This window comes from Cuculus canorus, chromosome 14, assembly GCF_017976375.1.
Source record: "Cuculus canorus isolate bCucCan1 chromosome 14, bCucCan1.pri, whole genome shotgun sequence".
Taxonomy (NCBI): Eukaryota; Metazoa; Chordata; class Aves; order Cuculiformes; family Cuculidae; genus Cuculus; species Cuculus canorus.
In genome coordinates this window covers 13685104-13705204 of record NC_071414.1, presented here as the reverse complement: position 1 = coordinate 13705204, position 20101 = coordinate 13685104, and the positions used below count along the sequence as shown (strand labels likewise).

The 20101-nt window shown below is 41.3% G+C and overlaps 1 protein-coding gene across 2 annotated transcripts in view; it reads left to right on the top strand.

Annotated features, from left to right (window-relative positions):
• Window positions 1-20101, top strand: part of GRIA1 (glutamate ionotropic receptor AMPA type subunit 1) — a 128904-nt gene that overhangs the window by 82690 nt on the left and 26113 nt on the right. For both annotated transcript variants that reach the window (XM_009561430.2, XM_009561422.2), the window contains exons 8-11: window positions 726-830; window positions 2953-3063; window positions 4026-4232; window positions 5377-5747. In XM_009561430.2, coding sequence (XP_009559725.2) covers window positions 726-830; window positions 2953-3063; window positions 4026-4232; window positions 5377-5747 — 794 coding nt within the window. The remainder of the gene's footprint in view (window positions 1-725; window positions 831-2952; window positions 3064-4025; window positions 4233-5376; window positions 5748-20101) is intronic.

Below are 20101 nucleotides of genomic sequence, written 5' to 3'. Positions count from 1 at the left end.
ACATCAGTCTGGGCACTTTTGCAAGAAGTAAAATGGCCACGCTGAGAGGAGAAGTTCAGGATGTGGGATGTGATGCCTGAGCAACACTTTTCAGCTCAGCAGTGTTATCAGCAGAGATTTATGATTCAAAGTTTCCTATGAAAATCTCATTTACAATACTAAACTGTCAGATTTATATTAAACTGGTGCAGAGGTAATTAAATTTGCTTGTTAACTGATAGACTCCTCTCTACTGAGAAGCAGCAGCTGGGAGCTGCAGCTGTAGTTTCGTGTTTTCCACAAATACAGTTCCTGATTTGGACTGACAAATTCTTTGCTGAACCCTGACTCCAGGACAGATTTAGAAAACACGAACAAACACAAAAGCCAAGGAGTTCAGAGCTGGTTTAGCTCACTGACACATCCCAGGTAGTCATGGGCTTACACATATGATCTGTTTCTTATGCATTGCTGAGCTCAGTAGTGGACCACTAAGTTTTAAGTGAAAGTGTTTATAAAAGAAAGAGTAAATTTAGAGAAAAGTGTACATATGGCCAGGCACACAGGAGAGAGTGGACCTAAGCTAATGCCCAGCATCAGATAAATGTCCTGTCCCCTCTGCACGCATCTGAGAAGCATGACTGTACCCTTCATCCTTCCTCCCCTCCCCTCTTACTGCTGCCGAATCACCGCCGTGTGGGGTGGTGGCCACTTTTCTCTCCTCATTGAATGTTTATGTCTTTAAGGTCCATTTTGAAGGATTGTCTGGCAACGTTCAGTTTAATGAGAAGGGACGGAGGACCAACTACACTCTCCATGTGATTGAGATGAAACACGATGGAATCAGAAAGGTAAAGCAGAGAGTGACCTGAGATCCTCTATCGGGTACAGCCCTGTGTTCGAGTTACAGCATGGCACGGTCTCGACAGATGCTTCTATTCATGAAAAAATTGCACGTGGAGTCACTGCGGATGCGTTCCCCGCTCTCTGCATGAACAAAGCCAAGCACTAGGGAGAACTCCTGATATATTACTAAAACAACACAACATGTGGAAGGGGATTATCAAAAGCAACAAGGGCATCTTAGCTGTGGGGCAGGGATTTCCAGGATAGTAAAAGCTTAGCCCACTTAGTCTTGCTGTTGGCACGGCACTTTGGCTCAGGTCCAGTGTCAGGTTTTGCTCTCCCACTTTTCTTTTCCAAAGATGAGTCGAGACAGAGCCAGACATAAGCTGTCTGCCCTAACAAGTCTAGGTGAACCCTTAATGTTGACCTAATTCTGCTCTCCTTGAAGTGACAAGAGCTTTACCTCTAACCATGTCCTGATATCTATATAGATGTCTGTGCTGTCCTGGTGTCTTGATCCCTTTCTATATTCCAGGAACTTTGAAAAATGTGATCTTGTTCAGGGGTGTCAAAACCTCGAAACATGAATCCTTTTGAAAATCCAGCTCCATGTGCTTGTGTCCCACTTTAGATATTACCTATTTTGAAGAACAAAGTATAATTCAGTTATTACATCAACGAAGGAGAGAAAATAAATATTTTGGAATGGGGTGATCACTAGAATCCCTCCGCACCCCTCTATTCCCCTGAAAAATAAAATACTTGTTTGAAACTAAGAAAAACTGCAAATAGCTGGAATCCCACGCTTACAACCTCTACCCACAATTCATACTGACACCCAAGATCAGCCAATGTGAGATCAGAGCTCATCACAGTTAAGCAAAAAAAAAGGCAAATTTCTTGTTGAGAAATGAAAGAAGTGTCATTTTTGAATACATGCAGTCATCTTCCTCCTCCAGTTGGTACCCTTAAGAGGACAAATGAAGTATTATGTCTAGTTTGGGGGTCTGAACTTCAAGAAGCTGGCAGTCTGGAGAGAGTATAGAGAAGAAACAGAAAGGTTAGATGTCTTGATTTTGCTGAGTATTTACTGACATGGAAGATGTACATTACAGCTGTGATGCACATTGTACCTTAGATTCACCAGGTTAGAGGTGCAAAATAAACATGCTTGTCTCCATTTATGTTGCCCTAGGGCAGAGCTTTGGAAGCTCTTTCTTCGCTCTCCTTTCTTTTTTGTCTGTGCAATGAAGAGAGATGAGATGCCTGCGTATATTTTTTTTTCTCCTGAGCTGTTATCATCTCTAATCTGCTATCAGCACGCTCCTTGTCGTGCCCTGTGTTAATACCCTTTCCCATTTACCATGATAAGAAATTCCTTTCACATGAGCAGAGCTCAGGCAACTGCATGCTGACATGAGGTGATGGAAAACCTCTTATGAAATCAAGGCCTCATTGTGGATAACCTCAACAGTGATCTTCCTGGTGCTGTTTGGTGACACTTCTTTACCTGCATGCAGTGACAGATCAGCCCAAATTCCTGTTTATTAATAAGCACAGCTTTACATGAGAGTTCTTCCCATCACAACAGTTCAGTTTATTCACAACGCCAAACTTTTTGATGTTGACCAGGGTAGGTTTTTTGTTTTTCTCACTTGATAATCTTGTCCTGTTGTCTCAGGATGTCCTAAGGGTCAGTCCTGTGTTCTTGCAGGCTTTTAGCTGCAGGGCAGAATTTTATCACCGTGTAGCATCTGAACATGCATCAGGCGTGGTCACCATTAGAAAAATATTCCAAAGTCACATGGGGGAATTGTAAACACTTGGTTGTAGGGATAAAGCAGGGAGTGGCAACAATCCCCCAGTACCATGTGTAAATGCTTTTAAGTGCATACACAGCGCTCTGCTACTGTAGCGTATCACGCATATGATTTTCAGGCTGGGGGCGCGATGGGGTGAGAGCATCCCTGGTTCTCGAGCAAAAGATATCAAGAACAAGAAGAGGAGATCTCTGGTTTGTTGTGAACATATGGATTGAGCTGAGCCTGCTTGGATGACCCTGCTACTGTATTGTGGTTAATATTTCAAAGAGATATCAATGTGATATCCTGGTTTTGTATTTGGCAGATTGGCTACTGGAATGAAGATGAGAAGCTGGTTCCAGCAGCCATAGATACTCAAAGCGGCAATGAGTCCACAAGCCTCCAGAACAGGACTTACATAGTCACGACTATCCTAGTAAGTGCTGTGACTTCTATCCCAGCTCTCCCTCTCCTTCATCTCCCTGGTGTGCAGACTCCCTCTTCCCCTCTGTGTGCCCTCCTTTGTACTATATCATTTTTATAATAGCAATAACAATAATAATAATAATAATAACAGTGCTTACTGTTTCCTGCCGGGTCCATAAAGATATCTGAAAATTGCTCTGGGTAATTAAATAGGTATTTAAGAGCTCTCATGCTTAAGTGTTGAAAATACAAAAGATTGTGACAAGATCATAGAGGCATCAGCATAGGTAAATTAGGAACATTATACCTGTGCTTTGTATTTAGCCCACAGGATGGGGGCTGTAATTTTGGAGAGGATAAGCTTTATTGTGCGGGGAGGCTGAATCATAGCTTTAAAAAACAAATCTCCACTATAATCATGAAGGAATAATAGGTACCCCGTAATGTATGGTATCATGTATTGTGTCATTGTATATACTTACCCTACTGAAATGCGAAATTTTACCAACTTGTTTGTTGAATGCTTACTGTGAGTCTACAGAGAAGACACAATACCCAGACTGAGTCAAACATCTTAAGGCTCTCTCCAGTCCAGATTTGATTCTGCCTGTGCCCACATAGGCAGACATGCCTTTAAAAATTCAGAGCTCAAGTGCACTAAATATTCCTCGCAGAACTGTACTGAAAAGTTTGTTGCCCTAATTCCTTCAGCTACTCCGTTCCCTTCAGGTCCATCACTGCATAGGCTGCACACAGTTTCTGCATGAGTAAATAGAAGATGCCACAATAGAAATCACAGTTCATACTTTCTAAAATAAGCCTATTGTGCATTGACTGTGTCCGTTGGTGTGGGAACACAAAGCTAGAGCATTGCAAGAGGACCAGAAGCTGCACACTGGGCTCCAGCCTGAGCCCCTTATATGCATCTCTAGAATGTAGAGCGTGGCTCAGTATTGGTCTTCTCTGTGCCAGGAAGACCCATATGTGATGCTCAAGAAGAACGCCAATCAGTTTGAAGGCAATGAGAGGTATGAAGGTTACTGTGTGGAGCTCGCTGCTGAGATTGCAAAGCATGTTGGCTACCACTACAGGCTGGAGATTGTCAGAGATGGGAAGTACGGAGCCCGGGACCCTGACACCAAAACGTGGAATGGCATGGTGGGAGAACTCGTTTATGGGGTGAGTTTCCAACCTTGTCCATTGTCTTTAGCTTTGGGTACTTGAGAACACGTTCAACTCCTAAAGTAAAAAGAAGCCCTGCCTTCTGTTAGCCTGAGCTGTCTTGAGGACTGCAGCTCTGATAATGCAAATAATCAACCCAAGTAAAACATTTTAATCTAGGGAGAGACAGCACATTTTGTGCCTATGGAAATGTCAAAATGCTTCCTTTCCGTTCCAGAATTCTTTCTCTTTCCATTTTTGGAAGAACAACTATTGAAAGGTCAAATTTTCCCATGGGTAGAATCTTCAAATTTTACTCCATTTATATTTGCATGGTAATGGCAGGATGAAAGAAGGGTGAGGTTTGCAACACTCAGCGTATGACCGGTGAACAGTAGGACTAGACTCTTTTCTGTCAAGTTGCTCATTTTCCTCATCTTAGATGCATACACCTGCACCCTACGCTTCTAAACCTGGTTCTGCCTGGTAGTTCACAATCTGTGGTGTTTAGGTCATCCCTCAGAGGGCTCTAATCTTCTATAGTAGGGAAAGGGGAAATTAGTGTAGGAAGCATGAGTGCTAAGTCTCTGTGTCACTGTATTGGAGTACAGGATGGTCTGTCTCCTGGTGGTAGCTCCACAGTATATGCCAACAGCCATTTCAATGCATTTCCCTTTCCATTTTAAAGACAGATTGTAAAATAAGTGGAGAATGCACATCAGTGTCGCTGGAACATTTTTCCTCTTCTCCTGCATCAGTTATACAATCAAAAAACAGTTCCTGATGGAACTAAACACCCTGGCATCCTTTTTCAGGTGATTGGCCTTTTCTTGCCTCTTGATGTCTAGATGATAGAGCTCTTTTAGCAAAAATCATCTGCATCAGACTGTGCCATCAGTGGATAAATCAGACAAGAAGAGCTAGGTGGCTGCAAAAAGAAAATGCTGTGATTTTAAAACAGAACTGGTAATCAGTAGTGATAAAATGGAAACAATCCACCAACATTATGGGCTGCTCCTTTTTAACATTTCTCTTGTGACTGGTTTTGTCTGATTTGTGCTGAGATGACAAAGGTAAACAGAAATCAAAGGAATATAAGCTGGAGTTAGTAGATATATTTTATGCCCAGAATGCAAATCTCTTTTCTCTGTCTCCTTTTCAGAGGGCGGATGTGGCTGTGGCACCGTTAACCATCACTCTGGTTCGAGAAGAAGTTATAGACTTTTCCAAACCGTTCATGAGCTTAGGTATCTCGATCATGATAAAAAAACCTCAGAAGTCCAAACCAGGAGTTTTTTCTTTTCTGGATCCTTTGGCATATGAGATATGGATGTGCATTGTTTTTGCTTACATTGGAGTGAGCGTTGTCCTCTTCCTGGTGAGTCGCTTCAGCCCTTACGAGTGGCACACTGAGGAATTTGAGGAAGGACGGGATCAGCCAGCGAATGACCAGACGAATGAGTTTGGGATATTCAACAGTCTCTGGTTCTCCCTAGGAGCTTTTATGCAGCAAGGATGTGATATTTCTCCAAGGTGGGTTGCCTTCCCCAATGAACTTTCTCCCACTTCCTGTGGTTTAATCTTTCTCCATGCTTTGGAGCTGAACAGGTTCCTCTTTGACTTTCCTGAACCGTCGTGTGATTTAGTGAATCAGTTACAGATTCAGAAAGGATCCAAGGGTTAACAGGTCTCACAGCCATGAACTTAAGTCCTCAAAGTTTGGACCACGAAAATACTGTTCTAAATTTATCCTGGGGAGTTCTTTTGAGGGAACTTACAGAAATGCAAACAAGATTTTCTGAAGCCATGCAATTGCAATCGTTTTTTATCTGTCACTTATTTTGCTGCTGATAGAAATAAGATCGTTCTAAGCACTATAGGGAAGCTATGAATCCAGTAATGTAAGGAGAAATAATACAGTAGGTGCCCAGTGAGAGGTTATATGGTCTATGCCAGAGATTATGGAGCACGCTGAATGGCTTTAATTATTATTGGCCTTTAGAAAGGTTGGAGAAGTACTGAGTTTTCTTTCTGGTTCTCATTTCAGATACTAGTTCAGTAGGACCCAGGAGTCAAAGTGTTCCTAAAGATACCTTTGGTGGCAACATTTATTATCTGTATAAATTAATGACTCTTGTGATTACTTTTAGATAATCTTTCTTGGATAAGCTGGCATAATATAAGATGGCTGGGAAACTGCATGAAATGCAGAACACGTACATCTTTGACAGAGACACAGACAAGCTTATTTGTTAATAATATCTGAGAATACCTCCTTCATTTTTGAGAGGTGTATTCCCGTAACAGACAGAGATTTTCCCTACTGCAGGAGCCCAGGATACACATATTTGCTCAATGCCTTGTTTATACAAAGAAAATAATTAAAAACATTGAAACCAAATAGCAAGTGTACCTCTGATAGATTTTCATGCTTATTTGCACAAGTTGTATGTTCAGTAAGTAATGTCTCTAATCGCTGAGGGGAAGGATCTTTCTTGTGGTGTGAGTGTATTCACATGAGGATGGACCAGAGGTGAGCCAGGGGTAAGGTTTTTCACACCTCCAGTGTTTTGTGTCCTAGGTAGATGTACTTAGGGTTTGTGAGGTTGAAAAAGAGTTAATGAGCTGTGGCTTGAGACGTGGATTACATGACCCACTACCCCCAGGAGGTCTACTCTGAATGTTGGTTGCTGCTAGATTCTGGAGGACATTGTCAGCGTTCACTCTTTCCAAGGCTTTGAAAGGCATTGAGTTTAGGCCAAGAACTTTTCTTGGTTAGATTTGACTCAAACTAGAGGTACTGCCAGTCACAAGAATGAATTTATAGGCTGTATATGCATTTTCCACATTTACGTGCCACGGTGACATCTGAAGTGATGATAAAGGAGAAGGCAAAGAGGTGTTGTGTTTTCTATTTTCTCCATCCTTCCTTTTTGGGCTTTGTCTCCCTTCTTTTCCAGGGAAATTTCAGCAGAGATACGTGTCTTGTGGGTGAAGGAAGTAAGCAGAACGTTATTTCCCACCTGCTGGGGTGGCATCAAAGCTCAGAGGGTGAGAAAGAGGCACGAGTCCATTGGCAGGTTGAGTAAACACTGCGCAGCTCAGCGCGGCTCGCACAGGATGGCGGGGGAGGCCAGGCATCGCCTTGCTTTCTGTAGGGTGCCAATTTGTAGAGAGATTAATGAGCTTGGGGTAGCAGGGAAATAAGAGCCTGCAGGGCTTTGATAGTGACATCTTTTATGAATATGCTTTATCACCTGATCACTGATTAGTAGAGATCCAGGAGGGGCATTCAGAAAGTCTTCCAAACATTGGGATTTTCTCCTTTATTACTGTCTTGTAACACAGCCCCATGTGTTCGGATCAGGTTATTGTGATTTTCATTCTCATTGTTGTTCTTGTCATCATTATTCTTATTTAGGAAAGAGAATGTTTTCCTCTGGGGACAGTTCAATAGCCAGTTTCTGTTCCACGGAGGAGTGTGGAAAGGTGAAAAGATGAGGCTTTGCGGAACAGCAAATTTGGAAACAATTTAAATAAAGTGTTGGGGAAAGATCAGTGGCTTTGATTCGATAACAAGATTTGCTCTAGCTAAACAACATGCTTTGAATCACCATTTCAAAGTGTTGTTTTATTTTGCTTTGAAGTGGGAAAATGAGAATGATTCTGTCATTGTTATCTCACTGTTTTAACTTGATCAGCCTGATAATGAAAATTACAGTTTCATTGAAACCAATTCTTTCCCATGGACCACAAGAGCATTCTCTGCCTACAAGTATTTGCAAGAAGAGAAAATTTGAAAAATGAAATAAGGGAATTATTATAGCTCTCAGTACTCTCAGTACAGCTCCTTGAGATGGTTGCAAGTGGAAGGGAACATTTCTGTGAAATGTGAAAGCAAAGAGGAAGCAGAAGAGTGAGAATTTCTGTAGGATGTTGTTGTACAGAAAGGCTCTGAGTGTGCTCCGTATTTCACATGTATTTTTCACATGAACCTAGTGCAGGATTTCTGTGACACATCACTTAGAAACGAATGCTTGGTACAACGACATTGTGGGCAGGTGGGGATCTGCTCTATTCCAATATATTTCCTATACGGTTGCTTCTAAACATATCACTACAATCTCTCAGCATCTCCCCAGTAATATATTAACCAACATAAATAGCTTCTGTTATACATCTGTTCTGTCATTCTCTCCATAGCAGAAAGGAGCAAGTGCAGGGGTGTATTTTGTTTTTGTAGAGGTTTTGGGTTGTTTATTTCAGTTTTGTTTTGGGAAGGAGTAGGGGAAATTTGTCTGGAGGGTTTTTTTCCCCCAGAGCATGTTTGTTTTAAGTGCATATGCCACTATGTATTTATCATAAAAAAAAAAAAAGTAAGATCAAAACTGCAGACACATCACTCAGCACAGCGGGTGGTGAGGTTTGCAACACTCCTTGCACTTGTAAATGTGCATTCCTCAGTCTCAGACCAGTCCCCAGGGAGCTCCAGTCCTTCACAGACACAAAAAAATTGCTTTTGAAGGAAAGAGGTGTCCTTTTTAAGGACAGACATACTAGCCAGAACTTTGATCAGGTTTTTAAGTATGCTGGTCATAAACTACCAAGCACTTTAATGATACACTGTGAATTTGGTGACATGCAGATGGGCAAGACAAAGCATAATTGTGGGTTATGCATTCATAGCCTCTTCTCCTGACGAGTAAGGTTGCTGGGCATGAGATCAACTGATGTCCTTGAAGTTTTGAAGCCTTCATGCCTGGGCATAGACAGGATGAGTGTGACAAAGGCTAGACAGTAACCAGCCATGGAGAGTCCAGCTGTAGCTGTGGCAGCCCGTGTTGTGCCTTTGAATGCTGCTACATGAGCATGAACAGGGAATCCATCCCTCCTCAGCCATAAATGGGGTAACTCAATTACATACATAGCTCCAACAAAAGGAGGCTTCGAGCTCTTGGACATTTCCCACTGGAGTGTCTGGTTCCCCTTCTGCACAATCGTTGACCAGTGGCCCCGCTGGTCAGTCACCACCAGGTGGACTGTTTTGTCCTGGTTGGTGTGAGATGGCCCATATTGTTGCCTTTAAAGTCTGTTCTTTCAAAGTATTGGCTGAAACACAGCAGAACAGGGGAAAAACAACATTTTGGAGTTTTGAGTAGTTTCCTATATACCATAATGGGCAGAAATCAGTGAAGTCTGAAATGGGCCATAAACCATTAGGCTTTTCAAAGTGCCACCTTAACTTCAGAAAACAGTAATAAAATTGCAAAAGCACTCATTAAGCATGAAATACAGACCCAGAAAGGAGATTCTCGGAGCAGGCATCAGAAGTAATAAATATCCCATGGCCAAGAGCAAGAGCCTGCAGAAAGAGAAATGTGAAGTAAATATAACTCACGTTGTACCATTTTTCAGAAATGTAATTTGATAAATTGCCTTCAGAACTTAAAATAACCCCACTGTGCAGCAGCTGTGGAGAGTGGGGCCTTGCTAACATCCAGCACATTACTGCCGTTCCTCGCTTGGGATGGACTCAAGGCCTTTGAGAAGGAGACTGAGGGGACATCTGGGCATCCCAGCCTCCTCTGCAGCAAAATGAGGGATCTGAATTTTTCATCTGCCCCATCATCTTCTACAAAATGAATCGTTTGATAGCTGTGAAAAAAAAAAAAAAAAAAAGCAGGGAGCAAAAAATATTTTTGTAGTCATCTTCCCAGTTGGATCTTCTATTTGTTGTTATCGCAAAATGTGTTGCTTCATATGTTTTAAACCCAAAAGAGACTTCCTGTATATTACAGACTATTAAATTTCATCCAGTTACTCTTCCTGAGACTCAGAAAGTTTATGTTTGACTAAAATGAAATACATTGAGCTAAAATAGATCTTCCAGAAATGCATTTATTCTTCCTTTGAAGATACCATGAAATAGAATATACACAGTTTATCTCTGCTGAGTGACTATAGGAGTCCTGTCCCCACTGGAGCTTGACAGGAGGATAACCGTCACCCAGTAAATACAGCAATCCTTTGTGCCCAGCAGAGGAAAATTAAATGGACATCTCCAAAAATAAACCCAGCCTCGCAGGGGCTTGCTTTATACTGTGTTATGGAAATGAAACACGTGTATTTTGGATTCAGAACAAAATACACCATGAGTCGATGAGAAATGTATAGTTCTATCATGGCACAATAGGGTATCGTGTTGTGATAGCTGGACAACACAGCTTGAAACTGTTCATTATAATCTGCATGATTGAGAACAGAGCTGGAGATGCCCTAATCTGTCTGCACTGGAAGTGAAATGATGAACGAAGCTTTCATCACAGCTTAGATCTGGGAGACAGCCAGACTTGAGAGGAGACATTTCAAGAGCATCATCAGGGATGCAGGAGCAGGAAGATTTTCTGGGCTGGGCTGTGTGAGGTGCCGTAGGGGACCACTGCTGGGAAGTGGCTGGACTAATACCAGTGTTGCCTTATGACTGTGGGTGTTTACTGTGTGGAAGGAGACATGACCCAAGGTGTGATCTACCCTTCAGCTGGCTTGGGATAAGGAATTAAATGGGTCTTAACCTGCCTGGAGCCGGTGCAGGTGCAGTAACACTGCTGAGCAGTGACACCCTGGCTGGCAGGCAACGTGCTGCTTAGGGGAGTTTGCTTACAGAGGTGATGAATGAATGCATTCCGAGTCAAGAAACAGGAATATAAATGCTGGCTGCTATCTAGTCAATAGATAGAATCTATTATTTATAGGTGTCTTGTGGACATCATTGTTTGGTTTTAGTGACATGGAAATGGTGCACTATGGCTGATCTATATAGTGTATACATGGGCTTGTATTTCAGTGCACTCCTTTGCAGGTGTTCTGTTGCACTCAGTCATAGCGGTTTGTCTGTGGAAGAGCAAGTAAGGTATTTATTATGTACCTGTAATTAATACCGAACATTTCCTTCTGCTATTTTTCCCGTTTATTTACATTTCTTTTCAGACCAGTTGGAAAATTCACAACAGACTTCAGCCATAGAGTTGCTGGAAATAACAGCAAAATTCCTCCACAAGTTGTTGAGGGTCTTTTTTCCTAAACTAGCTTCAAGAGATCTTGAAAAACAGCAGTACTTTTAAATTTCATCAAAATGTTTCCAGTGCCAAAAGATTCTATCCGGTTTTAGATAAGATCTAAATCAGAAATTGGTAAGGCTAAAAATTTTCCCCTTTTTTAGGAGAGATTTGATTTGAGTTGTTTCAAGAGAATTATTTCTGTTCTGCCTTTTGTTAACTTGCATTTGCAGGGTACTTACTTATTTTGCTAAAAATTTAGAATTGGGGAAATTAGAACCAGCTGCGTTTAGCAATTAGAATGATTTTAATTCCTTCCTGAAGTGAAGACTAAGCCTCAGTGTTTATTTGGCAACTCTTCTTGATTTCAGTAGACACCTTCTCTGACACTCGAGCACCTGCCTGTCTTTTTGGCCTGATACACGGTTCTGGTGCCGTCTTTGCAGTACTCATTATAACATTAAACCATAACTTGTCCTGGAGAGCTGTTCAAGCTCTCCCAAGGCTTCCTCCCACAAGCAATTAGGAAAGATTTGTGCTTTTTTTGTTTCCCTTACACTGTTTGCACAGGAAGGTCTGGGGGTGATGGAGTGGAGCACATTGACAGGGATTGCTAAAGCCTCTCTGGGGACGTGGGAGATGGTGATTTTTCTTGCTCCTACAGAGCAGGTTGCTCATCATTAGTTGGATTCACTGTGAGGGCTCGAGCTAAAGGGCGTAGTTCTGCAATGGAGAAGGAAGGAGTTGTTATTTCCTTGGGGAGCACGTGCAATCTGTGGCTGCCCTGGGGAACAAGGCAGCCAAGTCAGGCTAGGAGTGAGACTGGTTCAGCATCCTTACTCCTTCTCCAACGTGGGGTGAAGCTGGGACTCTTGGAGAGTTTTCCATGGGGAAAAAGCTCAGGACCATTTATTTTTGGCGGTGTGCTTAAACTGGTAAGCTGCAAGTTGTTTTTTAAGAATAAAAGTAAAAAAATTAGGATTTCAACTTCTGGAAAAGCCTTCTTTCCTTTTAAAAGTGTACCAAATGATTTTGCAATTATCTCTACTTGGCAGCGTTAATTTTGTCTAGGGAGAGCAAATCCAGGTCACAGGGTAACAGCAGTACTTGCAAATCACCAGGAACTGATGACCACACTTATTGCTGAAAGGCTCTTAACCAGGGAAAGTGACTCACCAGAGGAGCAGCTTGACAAATCGCACAATATCTAACTAAACAGCCCCCACTGGAGCTTGTACACTTCCATGGCAACCAAAATGTGGCAGCCCAGGGAAAATGGAAATTCTTTTAAAATAGTCATCCTTGCTATCCTGTTTTTTCATTTAGAAAAATGCTGAAGGATACAGAGGACTTGAAGTAAAAAAAAAAAATCAAAAAACTAAGTGAGAGAATATTGTTGGGAAAATGCAGTTTCGTCTGTAAAGGGAAAAGGAGTCTTTTGAATTTCCATGCTCTGCCATCTGAAAATTTCTAAATGCTGCAGTGGTAACGAATGTTTCTTCCACTGATCTGTAAGCCACTTCCTCGGGATGGTTTCCCCATCAGGCAGATCTAGTCACTCTTCCACTGCTGTGACTTCAGGCCTTTACTGTGCTGGGAGGACAGCAAGAGATTTGCCCACAGTCCCCGAGTTGAGTGACAGATTTACTGATCGCTCCACCAGCTGTATTTAAAATAAGAAGTCAAACATTTGATCCAAAAGCAGATTTATTAAGTTAGAAATGTATTTACAATCTCTTTCTTCGGGACTAAATAAATGTTTCTTGTATTTTTGATTGAAAGCAAAGTTAAAAATAGCAAGAAAAAAGTACATTGCCTAATATTTTAATCTATTGGGAAGTTTTCTTAGGGCACCTTCGGCATGGAAGTGGCATGTGCGTGTTGTTTTTTAGTGCTGTGCATGGCTCTGGATGGTGAAGGGCACTGATTTATAGTGTTGCCTGAGATTTATAGCCCTGTCCATGTCTCCAGCAGGAGAGTGAGGCTCCAGGAACTCCCTGTTACACTGTACTCTGACTTGCTGATTTCCAGTCAGTAAAGAGAAACACATATTCTCATTTCCTTTGTTCTTGATAACCTGTTATACTGGAGCAGTTGGTTCAGCTGGGGTCTGGCAACCTCTGAGCTGCAGTCAGGACTTCACATGGTTGTGTCGTGCTAATAGCTAGGTCAATTGCCAAGTGTTTTTGTGGAAGAATAAGGGTTGTGAGAAGATGAATGACCTCTGTCTCCCTGAAGTGGTGTCCTCTGCAAGGCCACCTGTCGCACACAACTTTAAAGTTAGCACTCCAGAAAAATATTGTAGCTAAGATGGGAAGCCCTGAGCATGTTTTCACAGGGAAGCTCTGCTTAAATAACTCTTCCATATGCTGTACATCACTTTTATCAGCACTGAGATAACAGGTGCACGCTGGTTGGATACACAGTCAAATGAGCATTGAACTCCTCAATTCAGATTTTTCTGGCTTACAACACGCAGAGCATCCACAGCTGCTTTTTGCTAGTTTAATTTCTACTTTTCTGCTAGTTTAATACCTGTTCTCCTTTTGTCCCAGATTTCATCCAAACTACTTGTCATAGTAACTGGGGAAGCACCATACCCCCTTTTCCCAGGAAGTTCAAGAGTGCATAAATACAGTGAGCAGTGTCCGTTCACCTTAAAATAGTGAGTAGGCGAAGACAAATTTATAGCAATATGACAAGGTTCTAGGGTGTCCATTGTGAAAGGCTCGATGAAACCAAGTAATTGGGAAAAATATGGGTCATGCTAAGAAATAGGGACAAAATCTTTGCTGTGGTTGGATAGGGTTTGCAGTTGGAGGAAAAGAGCATGGAGGTCATCTCTGAAATCTCCCATGATGGTGTCTTGGTCTTCCTTCCATTTTCATTTGGATCAAAGGAGTCAGGTGACAGCTAGGGGCCGCTGGATTCTTATCAAATGGTAGGAAAACGGCATACGGTTTGTGTACATACCTCTTTCTTTAAGCAGCAGCATACTTTATGGCATTCAATCTATTTAATAAAATCATCCAATAATTCTGATTAAGGCCTACCCAGAAGAGTTGCTGCTTACCCTTAGATTCAAAGGCTAAGCAGCAATAATCCAATCATGGTAATCATAACTTACTACTTTGATCTTCAGATAAAAGAGCCTATAGAAGTGCAAAAATGTTACATCGCCATTATTTGGACAACTTCAAAGTATGTTATATACACTAATGAATCTTCCCAATGCAGTCTGATGAGAAGTAATAGGAGGTAAATGTGTGAACAGAGGAGTAGAAAGGAAGAGGAGAGAAGACCTCATGGTGAAAGGGGAAAGCAGTGAAAAGAAGTATCTGTACATTGTGTGTAGGTGAAAGATGTGAAGAGGGCATCATGAAGGCCCAGCAGCAGGAGTCAAGCACACAGGATTCTCTTTCTGTAGGAGGATTTACCTCTTCTCTCTCATTTCTTGAATCTTTCAATAAGATGCAAGATCTCCAGCAACAGAGCGGCAAATAGGGTGAGGGGACAGCTTTTCATCTCAGCAGTGCTTCCAAAGCCTTCAAAAATCGAAAAAATTTACCAAATAGATCTTAGCAGGTGAGCTAGGGACAGCAGAAACACGGAGCATGTTTTCCCTTCACAGTTTGGGAGTTTTCATGTTAAAAGACAGACACTCCTGTGCACATAAAGCTCTTCTAAAAACTAGTGTCTGGGGAAACCAGAGTCATTCCTCAACACTTCTACAAGGGATAAAGTATGCCCTTGTAGAAAAAAAGAAAGGCTTAAAAGTGAAAATAGAAAAAATGTAACTTGTACAGCCTTAGAGAGGTATCACATTTTGAAATAGAAATAAGAGTTAAAAGGAAGAGAATATTTGAGAATATTGCTCAGAGTGAAAATCTTCAAGTGCAGAAAATACTTTCCTCCCATAAAGGGTCTTTCTCTTCTCAAATTGGTAAATCTGACAAAACACAGACAGAAAAATAGAGCAAAAAGAACAAAGGCAAGGCATCCTGGAAGAAATCTGAACTAAGTTATCATAACATTGACCAGAAGTTTTAGAAACAGAGCTCTAAATTGTAAGCGTATGTAGATGACTAAAGAGGATCTTGGAGAAACAGAATTGGTAGCATATAATCCAGAATATATTAAATCTTTCGGAAAGAAAAACTTTTTCATCAAATAGGCTTTGAAGAAGAGACTGAGGGAGAGCATATGAAGTAGAGCAATACAGCAAAGGACATTAGCACGACAGGCCGTTGTTTAAAAAGAAGGATCAGTGTTGTTAAATTTGTGGTCAACTGAGGCTAAGGAAGTTCCTGAGTAATGAATCTCCTGGGGTGCTCCAGCAAGGGCTTCTGGCAAAATTTTGTGCTTGTTTATGCTGAGCTTTTCTCAGCAAAGTGAACAAATGTCACCAAAGTGAGAAACATTTGTGAAGAACCTTTTTTACAGCAATTTTTTTTCTCGAAGTCATGACAAGAGTCCGTGTTTTTTTTCCTTGTAGTGAAAGCTGGCACAAGTGCAGCGTAGGGGTGACTTGCCTTTCACTAGAGCTGCTGAGCACCCAGAAGAGACCACATGATTCTCAGCAAACCTCTACCTAAGAACTCATCCGTTAAACTATCGTGGTTTGCAGCATGGAAAGGCACACTCTGCCTGCGCTTGAGAGGATGACAGAGGATTTCTTTGGATTTGTCTGACCTGCCTTTCAACTACAGTCTTATTTTTTCTTAGGTTTCCACCTCATCCTTCTATGCTAGCCCATTTTTTACAATGTTTTTTAGCAGCTCTCTGGAAGAGTTTGGTGCATTATCCTGCAGTTCTAGGGATAAGCATCCCATGTCAGCAGCCAGTTCGGACTGCTCAGGAATCTTGGCCCCCTCAAGTGAAAGACAGACCTCATTCTGCAGTTCTGCTCTGTCGGAGTGTCTCAGGAAGGGAAAGGAGGCAAAGAAGCAGCTCAGAGGTAAATTCCACCTGGTGACCAATACTTCAGGCCACCCACCCAGGTGAGGTTCATAAACGTGATTCATCCTCTTCTCCCACAGCTGGAAATAGAATGAGAGAGATGAAGTAAGATACCATGGATCCCATAAAGGGCTTCCCAAGGGGAAAAAGGAAAAAAAAAAAAGAAAAAGCGCTCCTAGATGTTAGTCCTCTGGTTAGGCCATTAGGTACCTCTTGCCTGTCAAAATGCTAAGTGAATGTCTTAATGTCTTGAAAACAGCGCGTAGCTGCTCCATGTAGTCATGCTTATACTTAGCACTGCAGCAATCCAAGCTCCAATGACTGGAGAACCACAAGTGGCATGATGCATTTCTGACTAAGCAGGAAAACTCATTTTAGAAAGAGGTTTTGCCCATTAAAGGGAAATTGAAGAAAAAAAGTGCCAACATATTCAACAAAAGAAGAGATGAAACAGTAGGAGAGGGGTGATATACTGCTGTCCAAGGCCATTAACTTAGGCAGAAAGAAACAGTAAATAAACTGTGACTTATAATTAAAGTCTCGCAGATATACATCCTCCCGTTAAATCTGAGAAATTCTGCATATTTGCAGACAATATGTTCAGTCATTGCAATATTTACACAGCAAGTGACCCCAAGGCCCTTCTTAAAAGGACTTCTGCTGGAATTCTGCAATCCATATTGCCTCCTCACAGCGTGTTGGCTTTGGGGATCAGATAAGCTGGCACTCTTTGCCTGAAAACATGAGAAAGAGCAGATCTCCTGCCCGTATACAAAAGTTAAGAAGCTCTGAAATCATTCCTTTCTCTTTTTTTGAAACAAAAATTTGAAAAAGAAAAGCAGGAGAAAGGCGGTGTGAACTCCGGTACCTGTACACCCTCAGCTGTCTTACCCTGCCTCACTGGTTAATGTTACCCACGGGGAATCAAAATATGTAGCTGTTACCTCTATTTAAAAGTTATGTGAGGGAGTTGAAGAGAGAATTTTGCCACTGGTAGAGGAAACTGAGCACGTCAGTAAAAAACATTCTTATTTCTGTGTTTGTAAGGGCTCTCCTGACACTCCATGTCAAAGCCCAGCACTGCAGTCAGGACTCCAGACTCTTGTATCAGGAGGTAGGATTCAATAATAAGTAAATGCAAGCTAATAACGGCAAGAAAGTGAATAACACAGCATTGGCGTATACATTATAATCACTCCAATTTCATGACAAACGGTTGCTCATTCAAAACTACCTGTTGCACATCAGAGCTTAAGAGCATAAAAACTTTGTAGCGCGTGCACGGTGGGTGCACCCAGAGCTGTTCCCAGCTCCACATCCCCACACTAAGTTTGTTCCTTTATCCATGACTGTTCACAGGCTTTTTGAATCAATTTGGGGTTCATGTCAGGGTCGGAGATAAAATGGTGAGATCAATCATGCCAGATGGTCTGTGACAGACAGAAAAAGCGAAGCTCGTTTGTATTGAGAGTTTAGCGTTGAAAATTTATTTAAAATAAGAGCAAAATTGGATCAAAGGGTTCACAACTAACCCGCTACCAAGATAACCTTCAAATGGACCCATGAAATTATCTAGAGTGAGCACCAAATTGTCAGAATAGTGTTGGAGATCAGAGGATCTGTGTAGGCAGAAGACCAAAAGTGAATTTGACCCACAGTCGGCTGAACAAGCATATAAGAGCTTTTCTTTCAACAGTTTTGCATAAATTCATTCAGTGACAAATATGTCAGTTGACTAAGTGAGCCTTTATTAGAATTGAATTTAACAGCAAATCTGGGAAATCCTCCCAAAGCAACCATGGCTTTTGAATCCCAGATTTGCACTTCTAATTAAAACGCTGTCAGTTTTGGTGTAATTCTACATAAGAAATGGATTTAGGGAGGGGAAAGGCAGGGAGAAGTGGGAGAGAACCAACATGCTGCTTGAACAGTTTTCCAGTGAGGTTTACTTTGTATATTTTCTGATGATCTTGTTAATGTTTTTCACAAAAATGCTTGATGCTCTTTTAATAAGATGGCAAAGCAAAGGCAAAATCCTGTCAGCTTTTCCTACCTTCCGTGAGGGGTAGGATCAAAGAACAAATTGTTTGATCAAGGGTTGCATTTTGTTTTAAGAAATAAGAGATTATAGCTGCATGATTTTCTTTTTTTGATGAAGAATCCATCAATGTTAAGGCTAGAACATTTGAAAAAAAACAGCTCATGGAACAAAGGGAACTTACAATTCTTTTTGTTTTCTACTGACAAAATGCAATTGCTTTTGCAAGGAGAGGTAAAAAAATAGTCATCTAAGTGGGAAAATCAAAGTGATTCATTTCAGCTTGGTCTTCTGCAGTTTTTGTATTAGACAGATATAAAACAGCACATTCCACAATTGTCTTTTAAATTATACCTGTGGTGGGTAAAGGTGTAATGTATTATAAAAGCTGAAACAGAAGTATTTGTAATGAGAAAGCAGAAATAAAAATGTTTACCATTTTAGAAGTATACCTTTTAGCATCTCAGAAATGAAACATTAAATAATAGAAAAATGTAAAGCTTGAATGGACCCAAACCAACAATTTTTTTAACCCTACTTTCAGAGGATATTTGTGACCATTATCTTTTCATTCTGATTAAGAATATTAAGGTTTCGTTTACAATTTCAGTATTTTCCACAGTGCTGAAATTCTGGTTCCTAGCCTGCTCTAATTTTAAATAGATTGGATATCATGGATAATGAGGGCACGGAATTTACTACTTACTCCTGCAACAGTAATGTTGGAAAGGAGTGCCCTGTTCTTGCTACTGTTCCGTGGTGGGGCAGGCAGGACCCTGAGTCAGGGAGGGGATGAGGCAGGTGATTTTAGCCAGCACAGGCAAGGCTAGAAGAAGAAACAAAGAGACCCTACTTTGGATTGTTTAAGAGAGAAGAGTATAGGTGCAGAAGGAATAATACAGGTTCAAAACTGTACAGTCTAATGTATCGAGCATTTCACGCCTTTCCATATCCCAGAAGTAGCCATTCTCTACAGCCTCTCTCACTGTGTTATTGTGTTATTGTGTTCTGATTTTTTTTAGATCCTGCTGTTAGCAAGTATTACTATGGTAATGAACATGAATAAATCCAGAGGTCGAATAGATAAATCCAAACATCCGAAACTTAGCATATCTTTAAGGTACTAACCAGTGTGCTCCATCTCACATTAGTTCTGCAGAGGACTGAGTCACTAACTCGTTTCCACACATTAGAGAGCTGATTGCCTTCATGTTATGCTTGGATGGGTATGGGGACAAGTAAATTCTCAGTGCAAGAGGTTTTAAACCCCATACTGCCCATTAGTGAAGAGAAATGAACTTTGCTAGGGCTCAAGCTGTAGAACATTTGTTAGTCAAGTGGAAGGTCGTTTTCTGTTATCTACTGCGGAGTGAGATTTTCAAAACCCCAAAGTGACTTAAAAGTACAAGGTATATGTACTCCTCCGTGACTGCTTATACTAGAGAATAAACATAACTTTTAAGTCCCACTGGCTTTCAACCAGGCTTTTAGCTCCCAAGTATGGAAGTCACTGTTAGAAATGGGATATTATCTCCTAAATTACAAAGGCACTTTTGCAAATGTGTCCCATGATGGTAACACTGCTGCTCTCCTTCTTGGTGTACAGAACAAGAACAAGCATGTAATGGATATTGGCTTTCCAACCACTTGCTTCTGGTAAGCAATAACAGGCATTGGCTCAAAATCTAAACAAGCAATATGGTTATCCAGAAAAATCTAGCTTGTCTTGTTTAACTTGTGTTCACTGCTATTGAGTCATAGGGATATCACATGAAATCACGTTTGTGTTGTTTCATCATGACTATTATGTTTTTATTGTATTGCACTAGTCTCCA